Below are 22,663 nucleotides of genomic sequence, written 5' to 3' on the forward strand. Positions count from 1 at the left end.
ATGTAATCTGAACTTTTCCAAAAATAATTAGACAACAAGAAGTCACAGAACTTTTGAAAAATAACATTTAATCAGAGTACTTTTGGAAAACTAGTCAGATTACATGAATCACAGTCTTCTTCATGATTACATGTGTAGGAGCCATTTGTGTGAATAACTTGTTCACTGCTTTATGATGCTGTTTTCTTTGAGTGTCTAATTTATTTGAATACCTACTGTTGTCACCAGGTGGGATAAGATTATTATATTCTTATACTTATATTTATTACTGTTGTCCTCCTTTAATTGTGTGTTCTTTGTGGCTTTATACGGGACCTGAGAAACTAAAGTTCGTTTCATATCATGTGACAGCTTGTTTTGGTATGACAATAAAAAACCTTGAATCCTTGAAAGCCTAGTCTTTGTTGGAAGGTGTTTCCACACGGTTCCTACCATACATATGCTTTACAAGCTGAATCTACTAAAAGTAAGTCACATTCATTTTCACTGCAATAAATGGGAACGTCACTGACAAGGACACTTTGGTTTGGACATCCAAGGAAGATGCTATAAAAGCACTTTTATTAAAATGATTAAAGAACCTTTCAGTACATCAGTAGATCACAAATCATCCAAATAAATAAAACAAATAATCCCAAATTTAAAAAAAGTCTGATATGTAGCCAGATTTTTTTTTGAAAAGCTGACATTTATTCAGAGTTATTTTCCAGCGATCAGATTAAGAATTTATTTTACTTATCTGTAGTTTGTCAAATGTTTGGTGTCGCTATATTTGGTGTAAAAAGGTACTTGTACTTTCCTTGATGTGTCTTCATACCATGTACACTATCTTTCTGCAGAAAACCATTCAGGTGTGATGATCTTAGACATTTAAAGAGACAGGGATGTAACATTTCCAGTGTATTTTTGACAGGATTGGTGCTGAACATCAGCCATGAGCAAGCAATAACTGAGCATGAGTTATACACTGTATGTGCAGCACTTATGCATAAAAATACATATAAAGTATTTATTTACTGTGAGGTACTTTTAGCAACATGAAGCAGACAGGCTGTATAGTTTTTGTGACATTGTTTGTTAATTCAAGTTAATAATGAAATATCTGCAGATAGCCGACTTCTCCAGGATTTGTATGAAGCGTTTCTGTTTCTCTGTTTTCCAAAGCTCCAGACAGATGCTCCAGATTCAGGTGTGTTTTGGTCACATGCTTGAGATACTCAGTTAGTAAACATTCAGTTAATAAGTTATAAATGGTGACAGTGAGGAAGTCCTTCAGTCTCCCGCCCATTCACTCAGCCACTCCTGGCACTGCCTCCTCTCCTCCTCACTCTCCTTCTCAGTCCTACGCTGCCTCCCTTTCCTCCTCTCCTCTTCTCTTCTCAACCTCTCTCTCTCCTCCTCTTTTCTCTTCCTGTCCTCCTCCACTCTCCTCTCCAGCAGCGTCTCCACAGTGCCCGTCAGTGTCCGTAAAGATCGCTGTGGGATCCACTTTGGATCCAAGGTGGGAACAAAGGGGTCTCTGGCAGAGACGTGCAGGGGCTGAGGTTCGAGGGGAATGTGGAGGAGGTGAGCGTGCAGCATCATGCGGTACGGTGTGACATCTGCTCCTGAGCTGTAGGTGAAGTCTCCAACTATGGGGTGGCCTATTCCGCTGCAGTGGACACGTAACTGATGGGTCCGGCCTGGAGGGAAAGTCATGATTATCAGTCTCTATCGGAACAAATTCATCTGGAAAAACTTTCCTGCATCTTTCTCTATCATCCAGCTAAACTTTGTTTCTTTAGAGTACAGAGAACAAATCCTCTGGTTACCTGTGAGTGGCTGTAATAGCACTTTGGTTACAGGGTCTCCATCATACAACCCGTACTCCAGCACTGTCAGCTCAGTCTGGCATGGCTTTGGGTTCTGGCAGCCTGACATGAGATAAAAAGATGTTTTTTAATCACATATAGTTTAGAAAAGTCAAACTCTAGACAGGAGAGTATGTTTGCTCCAGAGAGAGGTGTTTTAAATCATGTGGAAACATTTTCAACCTAGTGTTGTGTACCTTCTGTTCCCTCCGTACACATCATGTGTGTTTTTCCCTCTGAAGAGTTCTTGCCAATTGCGAGGTTCAAAGTTTGGGTTTCTTCTTCCACCGAGCCACGTACCTGTGAAACAAGGAAAACTGGATTTATGTTTCTGTCATAAAAACAAATGAGACAAAACATTCTCCGTGTTTGAGTTTCATACCAGGGCGAGGTAGGCTTTGGTGACAGTGCGGTCCTTAAAGCAGCGGTACGCCTGACCAGCAGCGGCCTTATTCAGGGCGATACAGAGAGCTCCACTTGTAGAGAAATCCAACTGATGACAGAACCTGTCATTGGAGGAGGAAGATGATGAGGAAGATGATGAGACTACTATTGTTAAGGTGGCTTTAGTTCTATAAGAAGAGCCCAGCAGACATGTAAGTGCAGTAATCATGCTGAAGGGGAGGAGAATTAGATGCCTGGTGTGACTCTGACCTGAAGCCGTAGTAGGTGCTGGGGTCAGCCAGCTCAGGGAACCTCTGTCTCAGCTGCTCCTGCACGGTCAGCTTCTCATACCACATCTTGCTGTCTATGCGGATGTCCCAGTGTTTGTCCACCACGATGAAGTCTTTGCTGTGGTAGAGCACCTGCAGGCTCTCCAGGCTGGCAGGCTCTGTGGTCATGATGAGGAGCCTTTATGTGACACAGCTCACACAGCCTGCAGAGAGGAGCAGGCAGCAGATGAGCCTCTCAGTTAGCATGTTAGCATCATTCATTCAGAGCTAACTACAGACTATTAACACCATGAGAGGAGTTATTAGTTATCTGTTAAAGTCATATAATATAATATATAAATAACTGCAACACTAAAACATGTTCTTGATATCAATAGAGAGAGAAATCTTACCTGTAGAGGGAGAGACAGATGATGTAAACATTACCACGAGTGTCGCTGTAACTGCGCAGCCGCTCCTTCTTCTTCTGTGGTTTCTATGGTGGGGTAACAATCCAATGTTAAAGGTCTACAGCGCCACCTGCTGTACTGAAAAGTGCATTATCATGTCTTTGTATCTCAGCCAAAAATACTTAATTTATCACAATATTTGTTGTTTTTTGGGCCTTTGAACGATTTTAGATTATTTACATGAAAGAGTTAAATATCTAAAAAGTTAAGATTGAATGAAGGAAGAAAATAAAGCTCTGAATTCTATAACAGAACTTGTATTATTATTATTATTATTACTACTACTACTACTTTTTTTTCCAGAATCTATTTATTGATTTTATTTGGCAGACTGTAAATGTAAAAAAAAGAAAAATCAGTGCATACATATATCTCTGTATGAGGTAATCAGTGTGCAATACAAGTAGAATAACAGAGGCAGTGTTGCATGCACATCTTCAGACAGTAATAAAGGCCATCCATATATCTTAGAAAGGGGTTCCAAGTTTCATGAAAAGTTACAAGGGACCCCTTTAATGAGAATCATATCTTTTCGAGTTTGAGACAGCCTAGAATTTCTTGTATCCATGTTATTGTGTGTTGGAGGACAGGCATGTTTCCATTTCAGAAGGATAGCACGTCTTGCCTGGAGTGTTGAGGGAATGCTGGGATATTGGGGTAGGCCGAAAAGCACCGTCAGTGGGTCAGGCATGATGCAGATGTTAAAGGCCTTGGTGAGAGAGTCAAAAAATATCCAACCAGAAATCATTAAGATGGGGACAAGTCCAGAACATATGTACATGGTTGGCTGAAGCTTGGTGGCATCTGTTACAGTTGCTGTTTTTGTCAGGAAATATTTTATTATAATTACTTTAATTACCATAATAATATTGTATATATATATTTTAATTGTATTACCTTGTGAAGGTATCTGTGACTCCTTAAGACGTCCTTTAGTCTAAAGACGTGCAGGTTGAGTGACATGAAAACAACCTCTGACATTTTAAAGCATGGAAAATAGTGCAACATATACAAACTGTTATAAGAGCAGTGAATTTCCTGCCATGAGGGCTACAGTGTGAGCTGTGAGAAAGACACAATGACTGTTATCAAAGTATATCATAACTTCACATTCAATATATTAGATTAATACACTTGTATGTCCTCACCTGCAAAAAGCACTAAATCTAAAATGGTGAGTCCATCATCTCGACTCAGCGGATTATATCTGCTGCATTAGTCTCATCTCTCTCTGCCTCATCTGTAGCTACTGTTCATGGTCGCTCACCTGTTATATGTCACGGCTATAATCCCTCACCTCAACCTCACCTCGACATTTCTATCTCGCTGATGATGACACACTCCGCTCTGTATTATTGGATGGACCTACTGAGGCAGAGGGGGGAGGCCTTTCAGAGCGTGCAGAGCATGCATCGACCAAAACAAGAGAAACAAAGATGCAAGGAGAGGGGGGGACATTAGAAAGGGACATTAACTTTATTATCAAAAGTGGCCATTTAAGCATTTATTGTGCAAAGAAATAAGGATATCATGTGTTTCAGGCACAGTGATGACTGTCACTGCAAACAATGAGGCTTAGAATATGATGATTAGAAGATATTATACAGATACTGCATGCATATATCTGCAGCCATCACCCCCTGCTCTGACAGTGTTTTAGTTTAAAGTTCTAGTTCTCTCAGTGCTTAAATCCTGCACCCCTGTGTCCACACGTTAAGCCCTTAACCGCATGCCATCTCCTGTTCTTTCCTCACAGTTCCCTGCTTCATCCACTGTCCTCTCTTTCCAATAAAGGCATGAAAAGCCTAAAAAACATCTAAAAATATGGCTTTAATAGGTAATATTATGACTTCGTGTTAGACTTTTGCAATCAAGAAAACTCCAATGCATGGTTTGTTGGCTTTCTGCTTTGTTCTACAAGATAAAACTCCTGTTTTTTTATGAGTAGCTTTAAAGACAAAGTGTCCCATGTTGCTGTCCTAAGGCTGTCTATTGATATCTAGATGCAAAGTTGTATATTTTTGACCCTGAATCATCAGTTATACCTTAAATTGTATTCAACACACTCCAGAATGAAAGACTCAAAGATCTGCTTACACTGAGTTTCTGAAATTGCTCTCTGGAGTTGTTCTTCTCTCTGTAACCTTCACTGTAAATAAAATGTTTTCATGTCAGCACAAAAACAAAAACAAAAACAAAAACAGAAGCTCTCCTTCAGTGTTATCATTCTCTGTGAATCCCCACATATTGTCAGGTACCACAGAGAGTCTAATCATGCCTCCACATCACTCCCCTCTCAGTTCGTGCTGATTCTTTGCAGCATATGGTGCTGTAACATGTTGGCTGAATTAAGTGAAGGCTCTTCCTGTGAGTAATCCCTGAACACAGCCAGGTATGAATTTGTTTTTCAGCTAAGAAGATCAACAGTCATTACATAATTGGATTTTCATGAGCAGATCTGTGAGTAACTGAGACAGGTGTCACTACAGACAGGGATTAAATTCTGGCTTTGTGTCTCTGTTGTTGGGTTTCTTTATATTGTTGCGCAACATTTCACAGAGCTGGGAGGTAGATTGGTTTGTTTGCCTGAGAGCGGCACATGGCACGACGCAGAGATCAAGAACGTTTCAGTCAGACGACAGTCAGTCAGACGACAGAGCAGAGGAGAGGAGAGGAGAGAGAGGCGGACAGACTAAAGACGATTATGATCATCTCTTCTGATCGTGTGGATTTGGTATTTTCTCTTTGCTTCACTGAAAACCAAACAATGAACTTTTACCAGAGATAAGAGGAGCAGCTTGTGAAGACACCAGACAAAGTGTTCTTCTGTTTTTGCTCTGTGAGAGAAGACCCTCCTGGATGTTGCAGTTCTCTGGATTTATCTGACTCTATGTTCTCCACCTTGGATTTATCATTTTCTTCTCTTTGCAACCTCTGAAGTTTAAAACCTTGGATCCAGTCTGGACTAACCAGGCTGCCCTCCTCCATCACAAACTCATTCCTGGAGATGTTCTTCATGTAGGTGCACACAATGCCGGATAACTCCTTCCTGCAGGCTCGCTGTGATGAGCCTCTCATGACCTCTGACTGGGGCATCCCTCTGCTGGCCGCTCTGCTGCTGCTGGCGCTCGTCTACGCCTTCCTGTACCTGCCGGCGACGGCCCAAAGAGCTCTGCTGGAGCAGGCGCTCCGAGGGAACAACACGACCACGGCTACCAACACGACCGAGAAGGAGGGCTGGTTCACTGTGGAGTAGGAGACATGGGACTCTGACGGAAAGATGGAAAGTTTGGACCAGGGAAGTAGGAGGAAAGGATGTATTATCATCAACAGATATGATGACAATAAAAGCTTTCCTTCTCTGGTGACTCGACTAAGAATGAGACTGAGTGATTTAACCAGACAGTATTTCAGTCTATGACAAAGTAGGTTATAATCTAATTTACAGACACATGTCAGTGAGTTATAAGTGGATTCATCTTCAAAAAGTCTCAAAGTAAGATAAAGAGGTCATCAAGTTAATGTCTTTGTATATAATTCCTCATATGTTTGTACAGTGTAGTTAATAAAGTGTGCTATCTTCATATATTTAACAATCATACTTATATGACTTAATAAAGCATCTTTTGACACATGAGCTGAAATGAGAAACCTCTCTGGTTGTTTGAAGTGCCTTTATTAAAAGATACAGGATATTAGATTGGACACAAACATTGGAGGATTCAGCTCTCCATCGTTACAGACGAATGTTCCCAGCTGTCTGCTCCTTTAAAAACATCCCTGTAATCACTGTACCTTCAGTATATGGCAACTATTGACATCTGGATATTGCGTTAGTATCTTTTTTTTATTTTAACCACACTGAATTTTACAATAAAGTCGTAAAAAAGGAAGAGAGCATCTTGCTTAACCATGCAACACCCAAACAAGCCTACATGTACAGTTAGTCTTAGATCACAACGAGTTCAAATGGGTTCAATGTTCAGTATGCTCAGCAACAATGACAATATCATATCCAAAGACTTAATACATAATGACAGATCTTTTTATTTTCTGAGGGTAATTACTTCATCCCTTAATAAACCTCTGAGACAGTCCTCCTTCTCTTATCCGTCTTCAGAGCTGAGTTGTATTCACATCTTGTGTCCTTGGTATACGAGAGCTTTAGAAAGGGATTCTTTCAATTTTTACTAAATATCAAATCCCAAAGGACGTACATGCATCTCTTTCTACAATATGCACAGTTCAGTTACAGTCTGTCGTTGGTCTGCTTCGTCACAAAGACGGTAAAAAACGGAAATATTCAAACGATTTAATCTGATGAAGCTAAACTCAAAGACCTTTAAGAGGTGACAAGAGCTGATAGTTCCTGTCACAGGAAAATGATCACTGTAAGGTAGCTTTAATAAAAACAATCTCCTCTTCCTTCACTCCATGTACTGTTTTTGTTTTTCAAAAGTTGTGCGCGGTTTGTTGAACGCAGAATCACCAAAGTAAGTTTATGAAAGTAAATATAACATGATATACAATCTGTCATTAATAAAGTAACATTAAATCCTAAAACAAGAAAACTAGAATGAACTACCGGACACATACAGTATCATTTCTGTCTTCAACCGAGCTGCAGTTCCTCCTGTGTCCACTAGAGGCTGGCTCCAAACATCAAGGAGACCCCATTAACGCCTGTGTTATAATGCAGTCTGGGTTCTAAATACCTCTTCACTGTAATTTGTCCACACTAAATCTTTTTTATAACCCAATCTTTTTGAAGATAGAAAGGTTTTGAGTTTTTAATAATTGGGCAAAATTGGGGGCGTGGCTTACTTGAGTGACAGGTGGGAACATCGTAGCTGTTTGATCCACCTCAACTCATCCTCTTTGTCTTAACATTTCCAATATGGCGTTTGGACGTTATTGGGTTTTAGAAATCAATGAGTGACGTCCAAACTATGACTTCAACAAACTGGGAAAAAGTGTCTCTAAAAAGAGAGATGAAAATATAAATGTCTCCCACTCTAAGGCGTGTGCTTTTCTCTTCTGGAGTTTCACCTTCATCAGGTAATAATGCATCAAGTTTTGGAACTCAATCTCCCATAGTGCATTGGAGATTAAATCAGGAAGTTTAACACTGTCATGGATTTTAAGAGTTCAATGATGGGCTGCAGCTTCAGCCCTGTTTCTCTTTCATTTGGTAATTTGGCACCTCTCTCAGGTTTAGTAGCTAAAACTGTAAATTTTGCTCCATGATTTTAAATGTTTCTGCATGACTTAATAATCCTTACTGACTCTACTTCTACACATATCATCTCTTATCTGGAAAAGTCAGCTTGGCAAGAACTACATTTTGAAACTATCCGATGCATTTCCTGAATTTCTCTTTGTGCCTCACACCGGCTTCCTTTCATCCCCTGTTTACGGAGAAAATAAGCCAACAGAGAGGAAGTCTTATGATCCCCAAAGCCTCATAATGTGATGTAGATGTAGAAAACAGAAGGCAGAAAAAGAGGGGGACTGTTTTCTCTCAAATCCTCTCATGGCTTCGGATTAAACAGACAAGGAGAAAAAACATGTAGGAGAGAAAATAAAGAGGAAGAAGAGGAGAAGGAGGAAAAGAGCCTCAGCCTCTCAGGATGGATTTTGGAGGCACGGGATAAAAAAGGGAAAGGAGAGGACAGAGGTGAAGGGAAGGATAGAAACATCTCCCTTCCTTCATTGATCCCAGTCCTTCTTGATGTCAAAACTCCAATCCCACGCCAAGTAGACAATCTTGTCATCATCGGTGAAGCAGGACTTGACCTGATAGTGGCCTCGGGACATCAGGCCTAATGGGGCCTCTTCAGCCGCGCTCACAAACTCGCACTCCTCCACCTTCGGACCGTAACTTCCCACCATCTGTGACACTTTGTCGACTGCAGGACGAAACAAAACAGACACTTAGAGGAACAAAGGGTTGATGCTAAATGCACTTTAAACTTCTAGTTTATATACAAATTAAGGAGGAAAAATGTGTCTCATGTCAGACCTATGCAATGTGAAAGTGATGAGGCTTATGTTAACTCACGGATTAGTCCTTTTCTGCTGGTCACATGATGGTACCTCAAGCCGGACACGATTTCTCTGTTCACCTGTGGACACACGGTTTCATCAGATATTGGTCACGGATTATCAAACATCTTAAAACCCACATAGTTTCTGGTGTCTGCTCCCAGTTTGGTCCAGTTAAGGCTAAAATTAAAACTGCAGGTCTATAACACTGATTTCATATCTGCAGAGGGCCTACCTGAGGAGATTTTTTGTTGTTGCACAAGTGTTCAACTAAATGTTGCTGTTTTTCAGCATGTTCAATTGTGCATCATCTGATTTGATGAACACAGAGGTTAAAGTCATTTGAAATCTGCAGGGAAGTCCAGTTGTAAAAGCTTCTCTGCACATTCAACAACACATGTGAAGGTTTGCACCAATCTGAAGCAGTGGAGGCTTTCAAATTTTGGCCTAGTAGTGGATACTACATTTCCCATAATGCAACTTAACAGCTTCTTTAATTGACCCCTCCTGTTTGCTTCTTTCAAACCTTAATCTTTAATTTAAAAAATGTCTTCTTGCTAAAAATATGAGTGCCATCAATGTGTTGAAATGGCCCAGGTGACATCATCATCAAGTGCCAAAGACCACAGCTGATACTCCTGACTGTTGACTAACTTTAGATCTGTTGCAATATCTAGTTTGTCCAGAAGATGTCCCCACAGAGCAGAGTCAGGACCTCACTGAGACATGAAGTCACCCTCTGCACATCTCCCTCACATCTACGATTCATCACTGTGTTTGCCTAATGGTACTCTTGATTTGTGACTTTTATAATTCTGATCAGCAGATAAAGAGATCCTGAAGTTAAATCCAGAACAAAATCTGAATCCCTTAATTGGAGGTATCATTGGATCTGATGGTGTTCTGCAGCAGCTCCACTGAACCTGTTACAAACCCCTGCTACTGAATCTGCACCACACCCGAGAGGAACCCTCATGCATGACAAAACGGCCCGTGGTGTCTTAATTTGCATTCTCAGGTTGTTTGCTGTTGTTTGTTTGTTTGGTGAGCTTTTCCTCACTGTTCGATAAACATCCTCTCAAGGTGAAATCTTTCTCTCCGGATATCTGCTCTGCATTCCCCTCCAAACATATTGACTCATCCTCAGCCTGTATTTGTTTACAGGAGGCACACGGCTCATGTGTTTACGTGAGTGATGAGTGGAGATGGAGGGAGGGAAGAAAGACGAGAGCAGCTTGGAGAAAGAGAAAGTCGGACATGGATGGAGAGAAAGATGACAGAGAGGCTTTAAAGGGAAAGTTAGACATGATGGATGTTTCCCAGTTTAAATCACAGTTTGGAATTATCTGTCCTCAATGATATCACATCAAAAACTTACAGCTGTGTCTTAAAGAAGAGCTGATACGACACGATGCAGTACGATCCGATACGCTACCATCCAATATGATACGATACGAAGAGATACGATAATTTACAATTTCTGATACGTTACTATACAATAAACTACGATATGATACCATACAGTAAATTCCGAAACGATACAATATGATACAATAAGACACAGTATGATAAGATTCTTTAAAGGCCCTGTGAGGAGTTTCGAACTGGCTGAGAAACAGACTGAAAATGATACTGATGCCTCTTTATGACCCTCAATAGCAAACAAGTCCATCAGCAGCAACACTGGCACCTTCTCTGTTGTCATTTTTAATGCCTGAAACCGCCCTGAGGGGGTAGGTGTCAGACCAGATGATGGACATCTTCAGAAACAGACTTTATTTGACTGTTTTCATGGAAAAGAATCACATTGCCTGTTAAAGTTGACTGTTGAACACAACAGGATGAGGCTTTTGTTGAAAACACTACTTTTGCATGTTTAGGACAAGAGATAAGAAGTATCACTCTGTCCACAAGGGGGCGCCAGAATCGATACAAAACAAAAGTTCCTCACAGCACCTTTAAATTACGTTACAGTAAGATACGATATGAAAAGATACGATACGTTAAGTTACTATACAATAAACTACGATATGATACCGTACAGTAAGCTACCATACAATATGATATGATACAATAAGACACAGCACAATACAATTAGATACGATAGGATAAGATACGTTAATTTTGGATACCATACTATACAATAAACTACAATATGATACGATACGGTAAGTTGCCGATATGATACTATACAATAAGATAAGATATGATACAAAAAGATACGATAGGATGAGTTACTTTTATTTACGATACGATAAGCTATGTTCATTTCCAGAAAACTATACAATAACTACGATATGATACTATACGTTAAGTTGCCGATATGATACCGTACAGTACGTTACAAAACGATACAATATGATACAATAAGATACAGTACAATACAATTAGATACGATACGATAAGATGCGTTAAATGATGTTACAATAAGATACATTACGATACGAAAAGATACGATGCGATATGATACGTTAAGTTACGATACAATACTATATAATAAACTTCAATATGATACCGTCCAGTAAGCTACGATGTGATATGATACGTTAAGTTACGATACAATACTATATAATAAACTACGATATGATACTACACAGGAAGTTACGATAAGATATGATACAATACAATAAGATTCAATAAGATATGTTCATTTTCGGAATACTATACAATAAACTACAATATGATACTATACGTTAAGTTGCCGATATGATACTATACAATAAGATAAGATATGATACAAAAAGATACGATAGGATGAGATTTTGAGATTTATTTACGATACGATAAGCTATGTTCATTTCCGGAAAACTATACAATAACTACGATATGATACTATACGTTAAGTTGCCGATATGATACCGTACAGTAAGTTACAAAACGATACAATATGATACAATAAGATACATAACAATACAATTAGATACGATCAGTGTTGGGAATAACGCCGTTATTTTTTTCCAGTAACGGGTGATCTAATTAATTACTATTTCAAACGTTACAACGCCGCTACCGTTACCGACAGAGAAATGTGGCGCGTTATTATGCACTGAAATCTAACAGCTCTCATCCGACCTGGCTCGCTCAGCCAGGCACAGGACAGGAGCTGCAAATAAAATGTTTGTTGGCTGTCTTTCTTTGGTGAGGGGGAGGGCTGACAGACACATAAGTAATGATGATTGGCTAAAGGTAGAGTACAATTTCACGTTAAGCCAATCAGTGCCAGAGTTCAGGTAGGTGGGTGTTGTTGTTTAAACCTCAACGCGCCGCCGCAAACAGCCGCACAAGAGAACTAGATGCAATAGTGACGAGTCCGGAGCGGTCTGTCCCGATAAAATTGGCATTCACAGGATGGAAGTACAGGCACTACTTCAACATCATCGATATAAAAGGCAAGAATAAACATGTTAATTCGTAATTTTGTTAAATCCAATTTCTCAGTATTCCCACTGGCTCCATTGGCTTCAGGTGCCGATCATCTTCTCCCAATAGGTAACTTTTCTAAAGGACATATTTCTTATATTTATAACCTTCTATTAACAATAACCCCACCTCCAGCCCTGCATAAGATTAGGACTAGTTGGGAGACCGAACTAGACGTCACCTTGACTAATGAGTGGTGGGACGATGCACTACACGCAATAAGTTCATCCTCCTCCTGTGCAAGACTGAGCCTCATTCAGTTTAAGGTTCTTCATAGGATCCATTATAGCAAGAGCAGATTATCAAAGATTTATCCAAACCTTTCAGACAGTTGTGATAGGTGTTCTCAGGCACCAGCAGACCTGACTCATATGTTCTGGTTGTGCCCAAGCTTAGCGGAGTACTGGAAGTTCTTCTTTCATTTTATGTCAGAGGTACTACAGGTAACATTAGTCCCATCACCTCATATTGCTATTTTTGGAATCCCTGAGGAAGGTACTAAGATAACTACCAAGCAAGTTAATGTCCTCTCCTTTGCTTCATTAATAGCCCGTCGTCGGATTCTCCTTCTCTGGAAGAGTCATTCACCTCCTTCAAACACATCCTGGCTTCAGGATCGGCTATCTTTTTTAAAATTGGAAAAGATCAAATACACCATTCGTGGTTCAACAGATAAATTTTACAGGTGTTGGCAGCCTCTCATCTCTCACTTTCAAAGAATGCAATCTATTTAGCTGAAGTAAAGTCATGGCAGGATGATTATGTATGCTCACTAGTCATCTAGGAAGAACATGTTGATGCTTGATAACATGATGTCCTTCTTTGTTTGTTTGATATTGTTATCATTTTTCTCCTTTTCTATTTATTTTTTTATTTTATTTTTTGTTAGGTGCACTCTCTGTTACTCACTTTGCATATATGTATTCATTTGCCTGTCTCTGTTTGTCATACTGCTGTTTTTAAATGTTAAAATGAATAAAATTTGGTTATAAAAAAAAAAAAAAGAATAAACATGTTAAGTACACATTATGTCCGCGAGCGAAGTGTTTGTCCGCGTCCGTTCAGAGTAACTCCAATCTCATGAAGCACCTCTCAACGGCACACGCCACTACGAAGCTACTAGCCAAAAACACAGATAACGCCGTTGATGGTGCTGATGGTGTTATTGTTGAAACTTTTAGTAGTGAAGAAAATACTTGAATTACGGCCTACAGTATGTCTACCAGTTGTGGTTTGAGGTCCAATAAATATTAAGTGAAATGAAGTACCCATCTATGCTGTTCTACTCTATGCAACTGGCCCGTGAAATCCACTCAAAAATCAAAATTAATTTACATATTTGAAGGGTTTTCAAAAAAAGTAACGCAATAATTACTTTCCCAGGTAACTAATTACATTCATGAAGGAGTAATTCAGTTACTAATTCAATTACTTTTTGGGGAAAGTAACTACTAACTATGACTAATTACTTTTTTAAAGTATTTGCCCAACACTGGATACGATACGATAAGATGCGTTAAATGATGTTACAATAAGATACATTACGATACGAAAAGATACGATGTGATATGATACGTTAAGTTACGATACCATACTATATAATAAACTACGATATGATACTACACAGGAAGTTACGATACGATAAGATATGATACAATACAATAAGATACAATAAGATATGGTCATTTTCGGAATACGATACAATAAACTACAATATGATACTATACGTTAAGTTGCCGATATGATACCATACAATAAGATACAAAAAGATAAGATAGGGTGAGATACATTAAGTTACAATACCTAACTATACAATAAACTACAGTATGATACTATACAGTAAGTTACGATACAATATGATACAATAAGACACGATACGAAACATTCAAATGAACATTGTCCGTGAGGCTGTCTTCACTGTATGATGTATAAAAAAAGACAAAGATATTTTGATGGATTTCTGGATATCTAAAGAAATATCTCTTTTTGTGATAATCTTAAAAATACTCAGTTATCTTAATATCTGCTGACGATCTGAGACAAGCTGTCTCTGCATCATAAATCCTTCCTGGCACTATAAGCAACACGGCACAGAGAGGACTCATTAAATATGATAATGGTCCTGTTTGATACGGTGGTTTGATAGAACAGCACATGCTTGCTTACTCAGCATGTCCTCTTTCTCTCCATCTCTTTAATACTTAATGTAAATACCTAATCCTCTCTTTGTTCATCAGCATCAATCCATCCTTGTTGTAATGTACAGTAAATCTCTCCATTACTAACACACCGCTGGGACCACATCCACCCGTCTTACCTTGAAGTCTATCTTTAGTCTGTATGTCACTCCTTCCTTTAAGACCAAGGTCTTCTCCTTCAGAGCGTTCAGGTTTCCTAACAAAAACAAAGAAGAAGAAGAAGAGGACATCACTCGGGGTCACCATGACAAAATGTGATATCATCACATCATCTGCTACAAAATGAGTCACTGTGAGATCCCACTGCTGCTGTTTAACATGAGTCACTCCACATACTTAGACCTGAACACACTGAGACAAGAAACACTAACATGTATGATCATGTATCTGAACTGAAGATGACATCATTTAACTCTGGGAATCTGGAACACTTTACAAACATGATTACAGTTAAATAAGAGGATTCCTTCTGAATTTAGACAAACCCTGACTAATGGTTATTTCATGAAAGACAATTTCTGCCAGTAAAAACAAAACAAACTAAAAATAAACCTGAGACTCAGCCTTCAATTAAAAAAACAAGCAATGCTGAGTCATAATAATGGGAAAATACGTCAAACTTAAAAGTTGAATAGCCAAAACAATTCAATATATACACAAAATTATGAGAAAATATTCAAAACAGTGTGATAAAAGTGAAAATTATAAGATTTAAAATCCAAATATGGGATTAAATTTTTTTAAATATAAGATTTAAAACCAGAACTACAAAAAAAGATGTGAAAGGTATGAATAAAAAGGCTAAATTAGAAGAAAAAAACAAAAAAGTATCGGCCAAAAGTATAATAAAAAGTCAAAATTATATGAAGGGTCAAAACATTAAAATTAAAATTAAAATTGATCAGATAAAAGTTTAGAATTTGGAAAGATAAGTCAGAATTTTATGATAAAATGCCAAAATTTAAATAAAATAAAAATGTAAAAGCATGACATAAAACATTACAATTATAATACAACATTGAAATTGTGGGTTTAAAAGTCAAGTCAATAAAAACAAAGTAATTATCTTTAAAATTACAAGTCAAAGTTATGAGATTTAAAATAAATATTGCAAAAGCAAAAAGTAGAAATTATGAAATAAAAGTCAAAATTAAAAGAAAGTGTTATCTCATCATTATGTGAATTTCTCTTTAAATAAAGTCTTTATTTATTTATTAATTTATTTTATTTAACTGGTGGAAATTGGTGTGCATAATATTTTGTCTCCCTTTGTATCAGAAACACTCTTCTTCATGCTGTTGTGTCGTTGAATCAGTTTCTGCTGAAGAAGAGGAAAAAACATCCTGAGTCTTTGTTAAAGCACATCACAATCAAAAATCTATCCACAGCATAATCAGCTTATATCTCAATTTAAACCCCACCATCCGTCCTGAGTGCTTCCTAATGGACTGAGAGGAAGAGGAAGGAGGAGAGGAGATGAAGGAGATACAGAGGAGGAGGAGGAGGAGGGTGAGTAGAAACAGAAGCATTGATATGATGGAGAGAGAGCTTAGAAAGGAAGCAACAGAATATACATCGTCCCCTATAAGGTGCACGGCGGGGTCGCTGCTCTGTTCATTTTATAGATACTAAAAATATGAGCGTTTATATAAGTGATGTACGACGCTGCATCCTGCTCCTGCCAGTAAAAACCTCAGCTCCTGATGAGTCTCTGTGGTGTGGGAGTGTTACACCGCGACATGAAACACTTCAAACTCCCTATTAGAGAAAATCAAAACTGTAATTTGTGGAGCCAACAGACACGTCTCCCGGCTCCATCTCTCTCTAAGAACCCAGCTCTCTCCTCCCCTCTCCCTCTCCCTCTCCTTTGGATTCATCTCCTCCTCTCTGTTCTCTCCGGAGACGCAGAAGAGAGAGAAAAAGGAGAGAAGCCGGCCTCCCCGGGGAGCGTCTGACTGAGAAAATAGGTCAGTGTGGAGTGCTGTCTACCTGATCTCCTCACTCTTTCACACACACACACACACACACACACACACACACACACACACACACTATATATCCTCATGCAAGTATGCACGCTAGGATGCACAGGCTGAGGCAAATCCACCCACTGAGCACAGCTGAAGCTCACATACGCCAAGTATCGCACTGATGACAGAACATGTTACAGAACCAACAGACTGACAAACAAACTTACATCATATCACATTCAATGTGGACTCATCAGCAAACAAAGCATCACAGAAAGTTAGATTTCAACTTTAGTGCAGCTGTGTCTCGTGAGTAAATGTACACGCCACTGCAGGTTTGGAAAGTCTCTCTACTTGTTTCAGTGGATTTAACATCAGTACATGCATCAACATATGGTGACGTGTTTGTTTTGGGACACAATAGATGGAGGAAAGTCTATTTCCTCCATTGGCTCGGTGTACTTAAGTAGTAAGGCTGGAATCCAACATGTAAATAGTGATACGGGTGCCTGCAGGCGCACCTGGCTCATAAAGGGAAAGGGAGCAGACGTACTGATTGGTTACGCCCAAAAAACTCTCTCCTCTGTCTCTCACTTTAACTCTTCCTGTCCGATCAAAGTTACTAACCATAGTCCTCTCTGGAGTCCCTGAGCTCCCTTGTCTCGTAGGTTCCTCTGGATCTCTGCTGGAGATTCCTTTATTGGGTCATTCATCCTTTCTTTCTTTCTTTCTTTCTTTCTTTCTTTCTTTCTTTCTTTCTTTCTTTCTTTCTTTCTTTCTTTCTTTCTTTCTTTCTTGTATTCCTTTTTTCCTTCCTTCTCTTCTCTTTCTTTAATTCCTTCCTTCTTTCTTTCTTTCCTTCCTCCTTCCTTCCTTCCTTCCTTCCTTCCTTCCTTCCTTCTTTCTTTCTTTCTTTCTTTCTTTCTTTCCTTCTTTCTTTCATTCTTTCTTGTATTCCTTTTTCCTTTCATTTTTTCTTTCCTTCTCTTCTCTTTCTTTAATTCCTTCCTTCTTTCTTTCTTTCCTTCCTTCCTTCCTTCCTTCCTTCCTTCCTTCCTTCCTTCCTTCCTTCCTTCCTTCCTTCCTTCCTTCCTTCCTTCCTTCCTTCCTTCCTTCCTTCTTTCTTTCTTTCTTTCTTTCTTTCTTTCTTTCTTTCTTTCTTGTATTCCTTTTTCCTTTCATTTTTTCTTTCCTTCTCTTCTCTTTCTTTAATTCCTTCCTTCTTTCTTTCTTTCCTTCCTTCCTTCCTTCTTTCTTTCTTTCTTTCTTTCTTTCTTTCTTTCTTTCATTCTTTCTTTTATTCCTTTCTCCTTTCATTCCTTTCTTCTTTCTTTATTTCCTAACTTCTATCTCTTCTTCTGTCTTCCTTCCTTTCTTTCTTTCTCTCTTGTTCTTTCCATGTTTCTCCATCCTTTGTCTCCTTTTCTCATCCTTTCCTTTCCTTCACCCTTTATTCTCCTCTTTTTCCTTCTTCTGGTCTCCCTCTCTTCTCTCTTTTCTTAGACCTTTCTGGAGTCCCTGAGCTCCCTTGTCTCGTAGGTTCCTCTGGATCTCTGCTGCTGTGGACGTGTCAGACCCCAGCTGCTACAACTACTACTATCCGTCTCCCCACTATCATCTCTCTCTCTCTTCATCTCCCTCTATCCCTCTCTCCAACACGGTCTCTCTAAGCAGATGTGTGTCTAACATGAGTCTGGTCCTGCTGGAGGTTTCTGCCTGTTAAAGGAAGTTTGTCCTTGCCACTGTAACTTGCTAAATGCTGCAAAGTGCTCTGCTCATGGTGGATTAAGATGAGATCAGACTGAGTTCCAATTAAATCACAAAAAGTGGTTGGACACGCCCTGATTCACTTTGCGCCTCACACTGTGTGTTTTAGATTCCCTTTATCTTGAGTCTTCAACATGCTGATGTTACACTGGCACTAAACACAAAGCACATCTTCGACTGCTTTAATTGTCGTTCTGTTTGCAGGGTGTTTGTTTGTTATGTTGGATAAACTGAAATTGTGATTTTGTTTCAGCACTCCATAAAAACAGTCCAGATCACAGAAGTTGCTGCAGTTCATCTCAGGGGATCATGAATAAAACTTGACTTATACATAATCAATATCTGTTGAGGACGGAGGGACACGACCTTAAAAAGATTAACAGAACACAGACATCAGGATAACCATCTCCTATCTTTGAGACGTGACTCTGTGCAGCCGGGAGAGACACTCACAGTCACACAGGTCAACAGACGTAATGATCAAACCTTCCCCTCTGCTTATACACAAGGATGCTTCAAATATATATGAGGTGAAGAAATGTGTCCGGTATACATCAGAGTGTGTGTGTGTGTCTGAGTAAATGTGTAACAGCCTTCAAGGGAGCTCAGTGAAACCACCCTGAACCCTGAGAACATGAAAGTTTAACAAAGCCTGTGCTCACATGTAGGGCAGCAGAGCACTGAGGTCTCATACTCAGAGATATTTCCTTGAGCGGAGTCGTCTGGCAGCAGATCGCTCGTACAGTAAGAGGGAAGCATATGATGAAAATTTAAAGAAATTCAATTCAGCTGCAGAAATGTTGATCCACATGGACCATGTTTAATGGACTTGAAATTAGGTCAGCGTAATGTACTGCAGATATCAAGGATAGAGGGAGTTCAGGGAGTCCACAGAGTCAAACTTGGCCTACAGAACATCAGCTGCTCTTAACTCCAGCCCTTACATTGATTTAAACTGCTCTCCCTGCATTCTCTGCAACCGCTTTACAACCCTCCTCCACCCCTGCTCCTCCTTTCTGCTGTGTCTGATTTCACCAGTGTTTTATGTATCCTCACTGATACTCGCTCTGTTCTGTACCCTGGGTGGTCTTTGCTGCTGCTCTCCCCTCCTTGGCTTTTCAGATATGCACAAGAGAGAGAGGGGAAGTGTCTTCTCCCTGCCTCGACTTTTCATGTATGCACATACAAGAGAGGGGAGGTGTGTTCTCCCGACCTTTGCTTTTCAGGTTTGCACATGAAAGGTAGGGGAGGTGTGTTCTCCCAGCTCTTGCTTTTCACATATGCACATAAAAGAGAGATGAGATGTGCTCTCCCCTCCTTGGCTTTTCATGTATGCACATGAAAGGGAGGGCAGGTGTGTTCTCCCTACCGTTACTTTTCAGGTTTACACATGAAAGGGAGGGCAGGTGTGATCTCCCTGCCTTTGCTTTTCATGTATGCACATAAAAGAGAGATGAGATGTGCTCTCCCTTCCTTGGCTTTTCATGTATGCACATGAAAGGGAGGACAGGTTTGTTCTCCCTGCCTTAGCCTTTTAGATATGCACATTAAAAAGAGGGGGGCGGTGTGCCCTCCCCACCTCAGGCTTTTGCATTCCACGTAGGCACATGGAAGGGCAGGGAGCTCAGAGGCTGCATGAAGTCAGAGAGTTCACTCCTCCTGAAGACACCAGGGAGAAGTTATGAGGTGAGAAGTTCAGGCTGAGACATTCACTCACACAACCTCACACTAGTTAAAGTCTGAACCACCTCTACTACAGCGCGGCGTATCTGACCCTAGGTTTTTCTACCCCTTCTCTGTCTCTCCAACACACACACATAAGGTAGTGAATGCCCATTATCAGTCAGAGCTCCATACTGCACTGCTAACAGCCTACAGTGTATAATGAGCTCTCTAATGCATTCAGCCTCGGATGGAAAGTCCATTTCACGTCCAGCCTGGTGCCGCCCCGGCTATCGGACTGCAACACGATACACCAGCGTGACGGATTATTACACCGCTGCTTACTCCATAGATTAATGATTAAAGATGCTTTTTTTCTCACACAGCATTAACTCCTTTCTCTTTTCCTTTTAAGTGCTGCAGCAACACACACACACACACACACACACACACACACGCACGCACGCATTCATCAAATGTGCCCAGAATCAACACGGCATGAAAACTCCTCACTGTGCCTTTAAGTCCGTTCTGCTTGTTTTTGGGGGGCAGTGGATCGCATCAGCCGCTTTGTCTGGAGTAAGACTGGAGAAAAAAACTTCCCATGCTCACTTTGTAAAAAGAAAGAGGCAGCTATTTTATATGTGAACAAGTTTGGTGTTAAAAATCTGGAGTTTCTCACAATTTCATCCATATCTAACCCTAAAGAGGAGAGAAAACACACGGTCACATCAGATATCGGATTGTTTCTGTAGCTTTTTAAAAATGTTTCAAGCTAGAAGTGACGATATTTGGATATGCATGGCTACATCTATATCCTGGTTAATGACTATGGTAGCAACTCATCAATGAACAGGTGGCCACGCCCAGAAGACAACCTTCCTTTATCGTCTCTTATTCTTAATAGGCCGATCATTTAGCCGATCCTCTGCTCCCTCTGAGACGACGAGTAAACTGAACTTCCTGGATTTCCTCTTGACTCCATACCTCGGTTTGTAAAAACCTTTCTGCAGAAATCTGCAGCGTTTGAGTCTGACTAGAAAATACTGAATTGGTTTTTCATCCACCTCTCTCCTCCTCCTCCTCCTCCTCCTCCTCCTCCTCCTCCTTCTCCTCCTCCGTCTATGATTGAGACCAGATCTGAAGGCCTCAGATCTGTACGGCGTGAAAGAACAGGACGATCTTCAATTCAGCAGATCAGCCATCACACACACACACACACACACACACAGACACACACACACACACACACACACACACACACACACACACACACACACACACACACACACACACACACACACACACACACACTTCTTTCTCTGTGTGTTTGAATCAGAGTGAAAGTCAGATATCGCCTAGCAACCAGGAGACCTTTGCTACTGCCAGTCTGTGATTTTGTCTTGTGAATGTGTGTGTGTGTGTGTGTGTGTGTGTGTGTGTGTGTGTGTCCTGTGTGTGTTTGTGTGTGTGTGTGTGTGTGTGTGTGTGTGTGTGTGTGTGTGTGTGTGTGTGTGTGTGTGTGTGTGTGTGTGTGTTGTGCAGCAGGCAGGGGAATCCTCAGACAAGGAAGAATCAGAAAGATTCACACACACGCGTTCTTTCCTATATGATGAACAGAGGACTGTCGTGTTGTTCTCACTCGGACCTTTTATTTCCTATGCTTTGGATCAAATCTGACCTCCTCCATGATTGATCTGTGAAGGTTTTAAGTATACTTTTAAAGGATTTGCTGTGGGGGAACTTACGAGTTATGTTTCCCTATCAAACAGGAGTCCTCAGATAAACTGTACACTTTATTGCCTCGATGAATGTTTGTTCCTGCGAGGCCCCACTCTGTCTGTTTTGAAACATGATCATTTAAATCCTGAAGCACAGTCTCACACAGGGTTCAACTCATTAATCAACCACACCCGACACACACGGCCGTGATAGGTTAGTATACTCATACACACACATAAACGCAGGCATATAAAGCTTGCAGCCACCTCAGCCCCCTGCGTGTCACCATGCCTTCTCCCGGGGGAAGATGTCAATATTGCCCACTAAGCAAACATTTAGCTGTCTCTCCTCTCCGGCATAGACACACCCACTGCAGTCTTTCTGCACATAAATGCAGCACAGACGCCTCGGTCAGGGGTAAATCAGGGATTTTATGCAACCATATTGTAACCAAAGGTAAGGGAGCAGCTACCAGGTCCAGAACGCTAATGAATAACAGCCAAATCCTCCAGATCAGTGTCTGGTCAGTCTCCAATCAGTCACAGCACCAGATCTGATAGGTTTCTATTCTAGTCAATGTGTTAACTTCCACTGGATCCGCTCCGTTGCGTTCCGGCTGCGTCTCTGATCCAGCAGGTCGGAGTCCTCCGGATCAGATACACAAAACTTCTATTTGTGCCGGATGCCGGAGCACGACTCATCAATCTCAACAGAGCAGATGGAGCGGGACAGGAAGTCAGGTTTCACCAAAACAAAATGAAAACATCCAGTTAATTTTCAGAATAAAACACTCTGTGTTATCACCAGATCGTATTTCACTTAACTACAACAACAAACCAAAGTCATGATAAGCGGAGCCAGGCCTGGAGTCAACAGGTCAGAGGTTTTCAGAGGACCAGAAAGACA

The 22,663-nt window shown here is 40.3% G+C and overlaps 2 protein-coding genes across 2 annotated transcripts in view; both read right to left on the reverse strand.

Annotated features, from left to right (window-relative positions):
- Positions 1 to 852: 852 nt before the first annotated feature.
- rpusd1 (RNA pseudouridine synthase domain containing 1) lies at positions 853 to 3,030 on the reverse strand. The gene is made up of 6 exons (XM_034711285.1): positions 2,917 to 3,030; positions 2,505 to 2,727; positions 2,233 to 2,356; positions 2,048 to 2,150; positions 1,812 to 1,913; positions 853 to 1,682 (listed from the first exon to the last, which is right to left on the reverse strand). Exons 2-6 carry the CDS (start codon positions 2,690 to 2,692, stop codon positions 1,273 to 1,275), a joined length of 927 nt encoding a protein of 308 aa, XP_034567176.1. The 5' UTR covers positions 2,693 to 2,727; positions 2,917 to 3,030; the 3' UTR covers positions 853 to 1,272.
- Positions 3,031 to 6,632: 3,602 nt separating this feature from the next.
- The window catches only part of arhgdig (Rho GDP dissociation inhibitor (GDI) gamma), a 34,629-nt gene continuing 18,598 nt past the window's right edge, over positions 6,633 to 22,663 (reverse strand). The window contains exons 4-6 of the mRNA XM_034711220.1: positions 14,756 to 14,832; positions 9,035 to 9,098; positions 6,633 to 8,882 (exon numbers count right to left, since the gene is read on the reverse strand). Of these exons, the coding sequence (XP_034567111.1) occupies positions 8,683 to 8,882; positions 9,035 to 9,098; positions 14,756 to 14,832 (341 nt within the window). The 3' untranslated portion in view covers positions 6,633 to 8,682. The remainder of the gene's footprint in view (positions 8,883 to 9,034; positions 9,099 to 14,755; positions 14,833 to 22,663) is intronic.

This window comes from Notolabrus celidotus, chromosome 20 (genome assembly GCF_009762535.1).
Source record: "Notolabrus celidotus isolate fNotCel1 chromosome 20, fNotCel1.pri, whole genome shotgun sequence".
NCBI lineage: Eukaryota > Metazoa > Chordata > Actinopteri > Labriformes > Labridae > Notolabrus > Notolabrus celidotus.

Bases quoted from the DNA above. Each gene is read 5' to 3' on its own strand.
- rpusd1 (XM_034711285.1), bottom strand. From the start codon at position 2,692: ATGACCACAGAGCCTGCCAGCCTGGAGAGCCTGCAGGTGCTCTACCAC. The intron at 1,914-2,047 runs GTACACAACACT...ATCTCATGTCAG, and splicing joins GTGTACGGAGGGAACAGAAG to GCTGCCAGAACCCAAAGCCA. The intron at 1,683-1,811 runs GTAACCAGAGGA...CTTTCCCTCCAG, and splicing joins GCTATTACAGCCACTCACAG to GCCGGACCCATCAGTTACGT.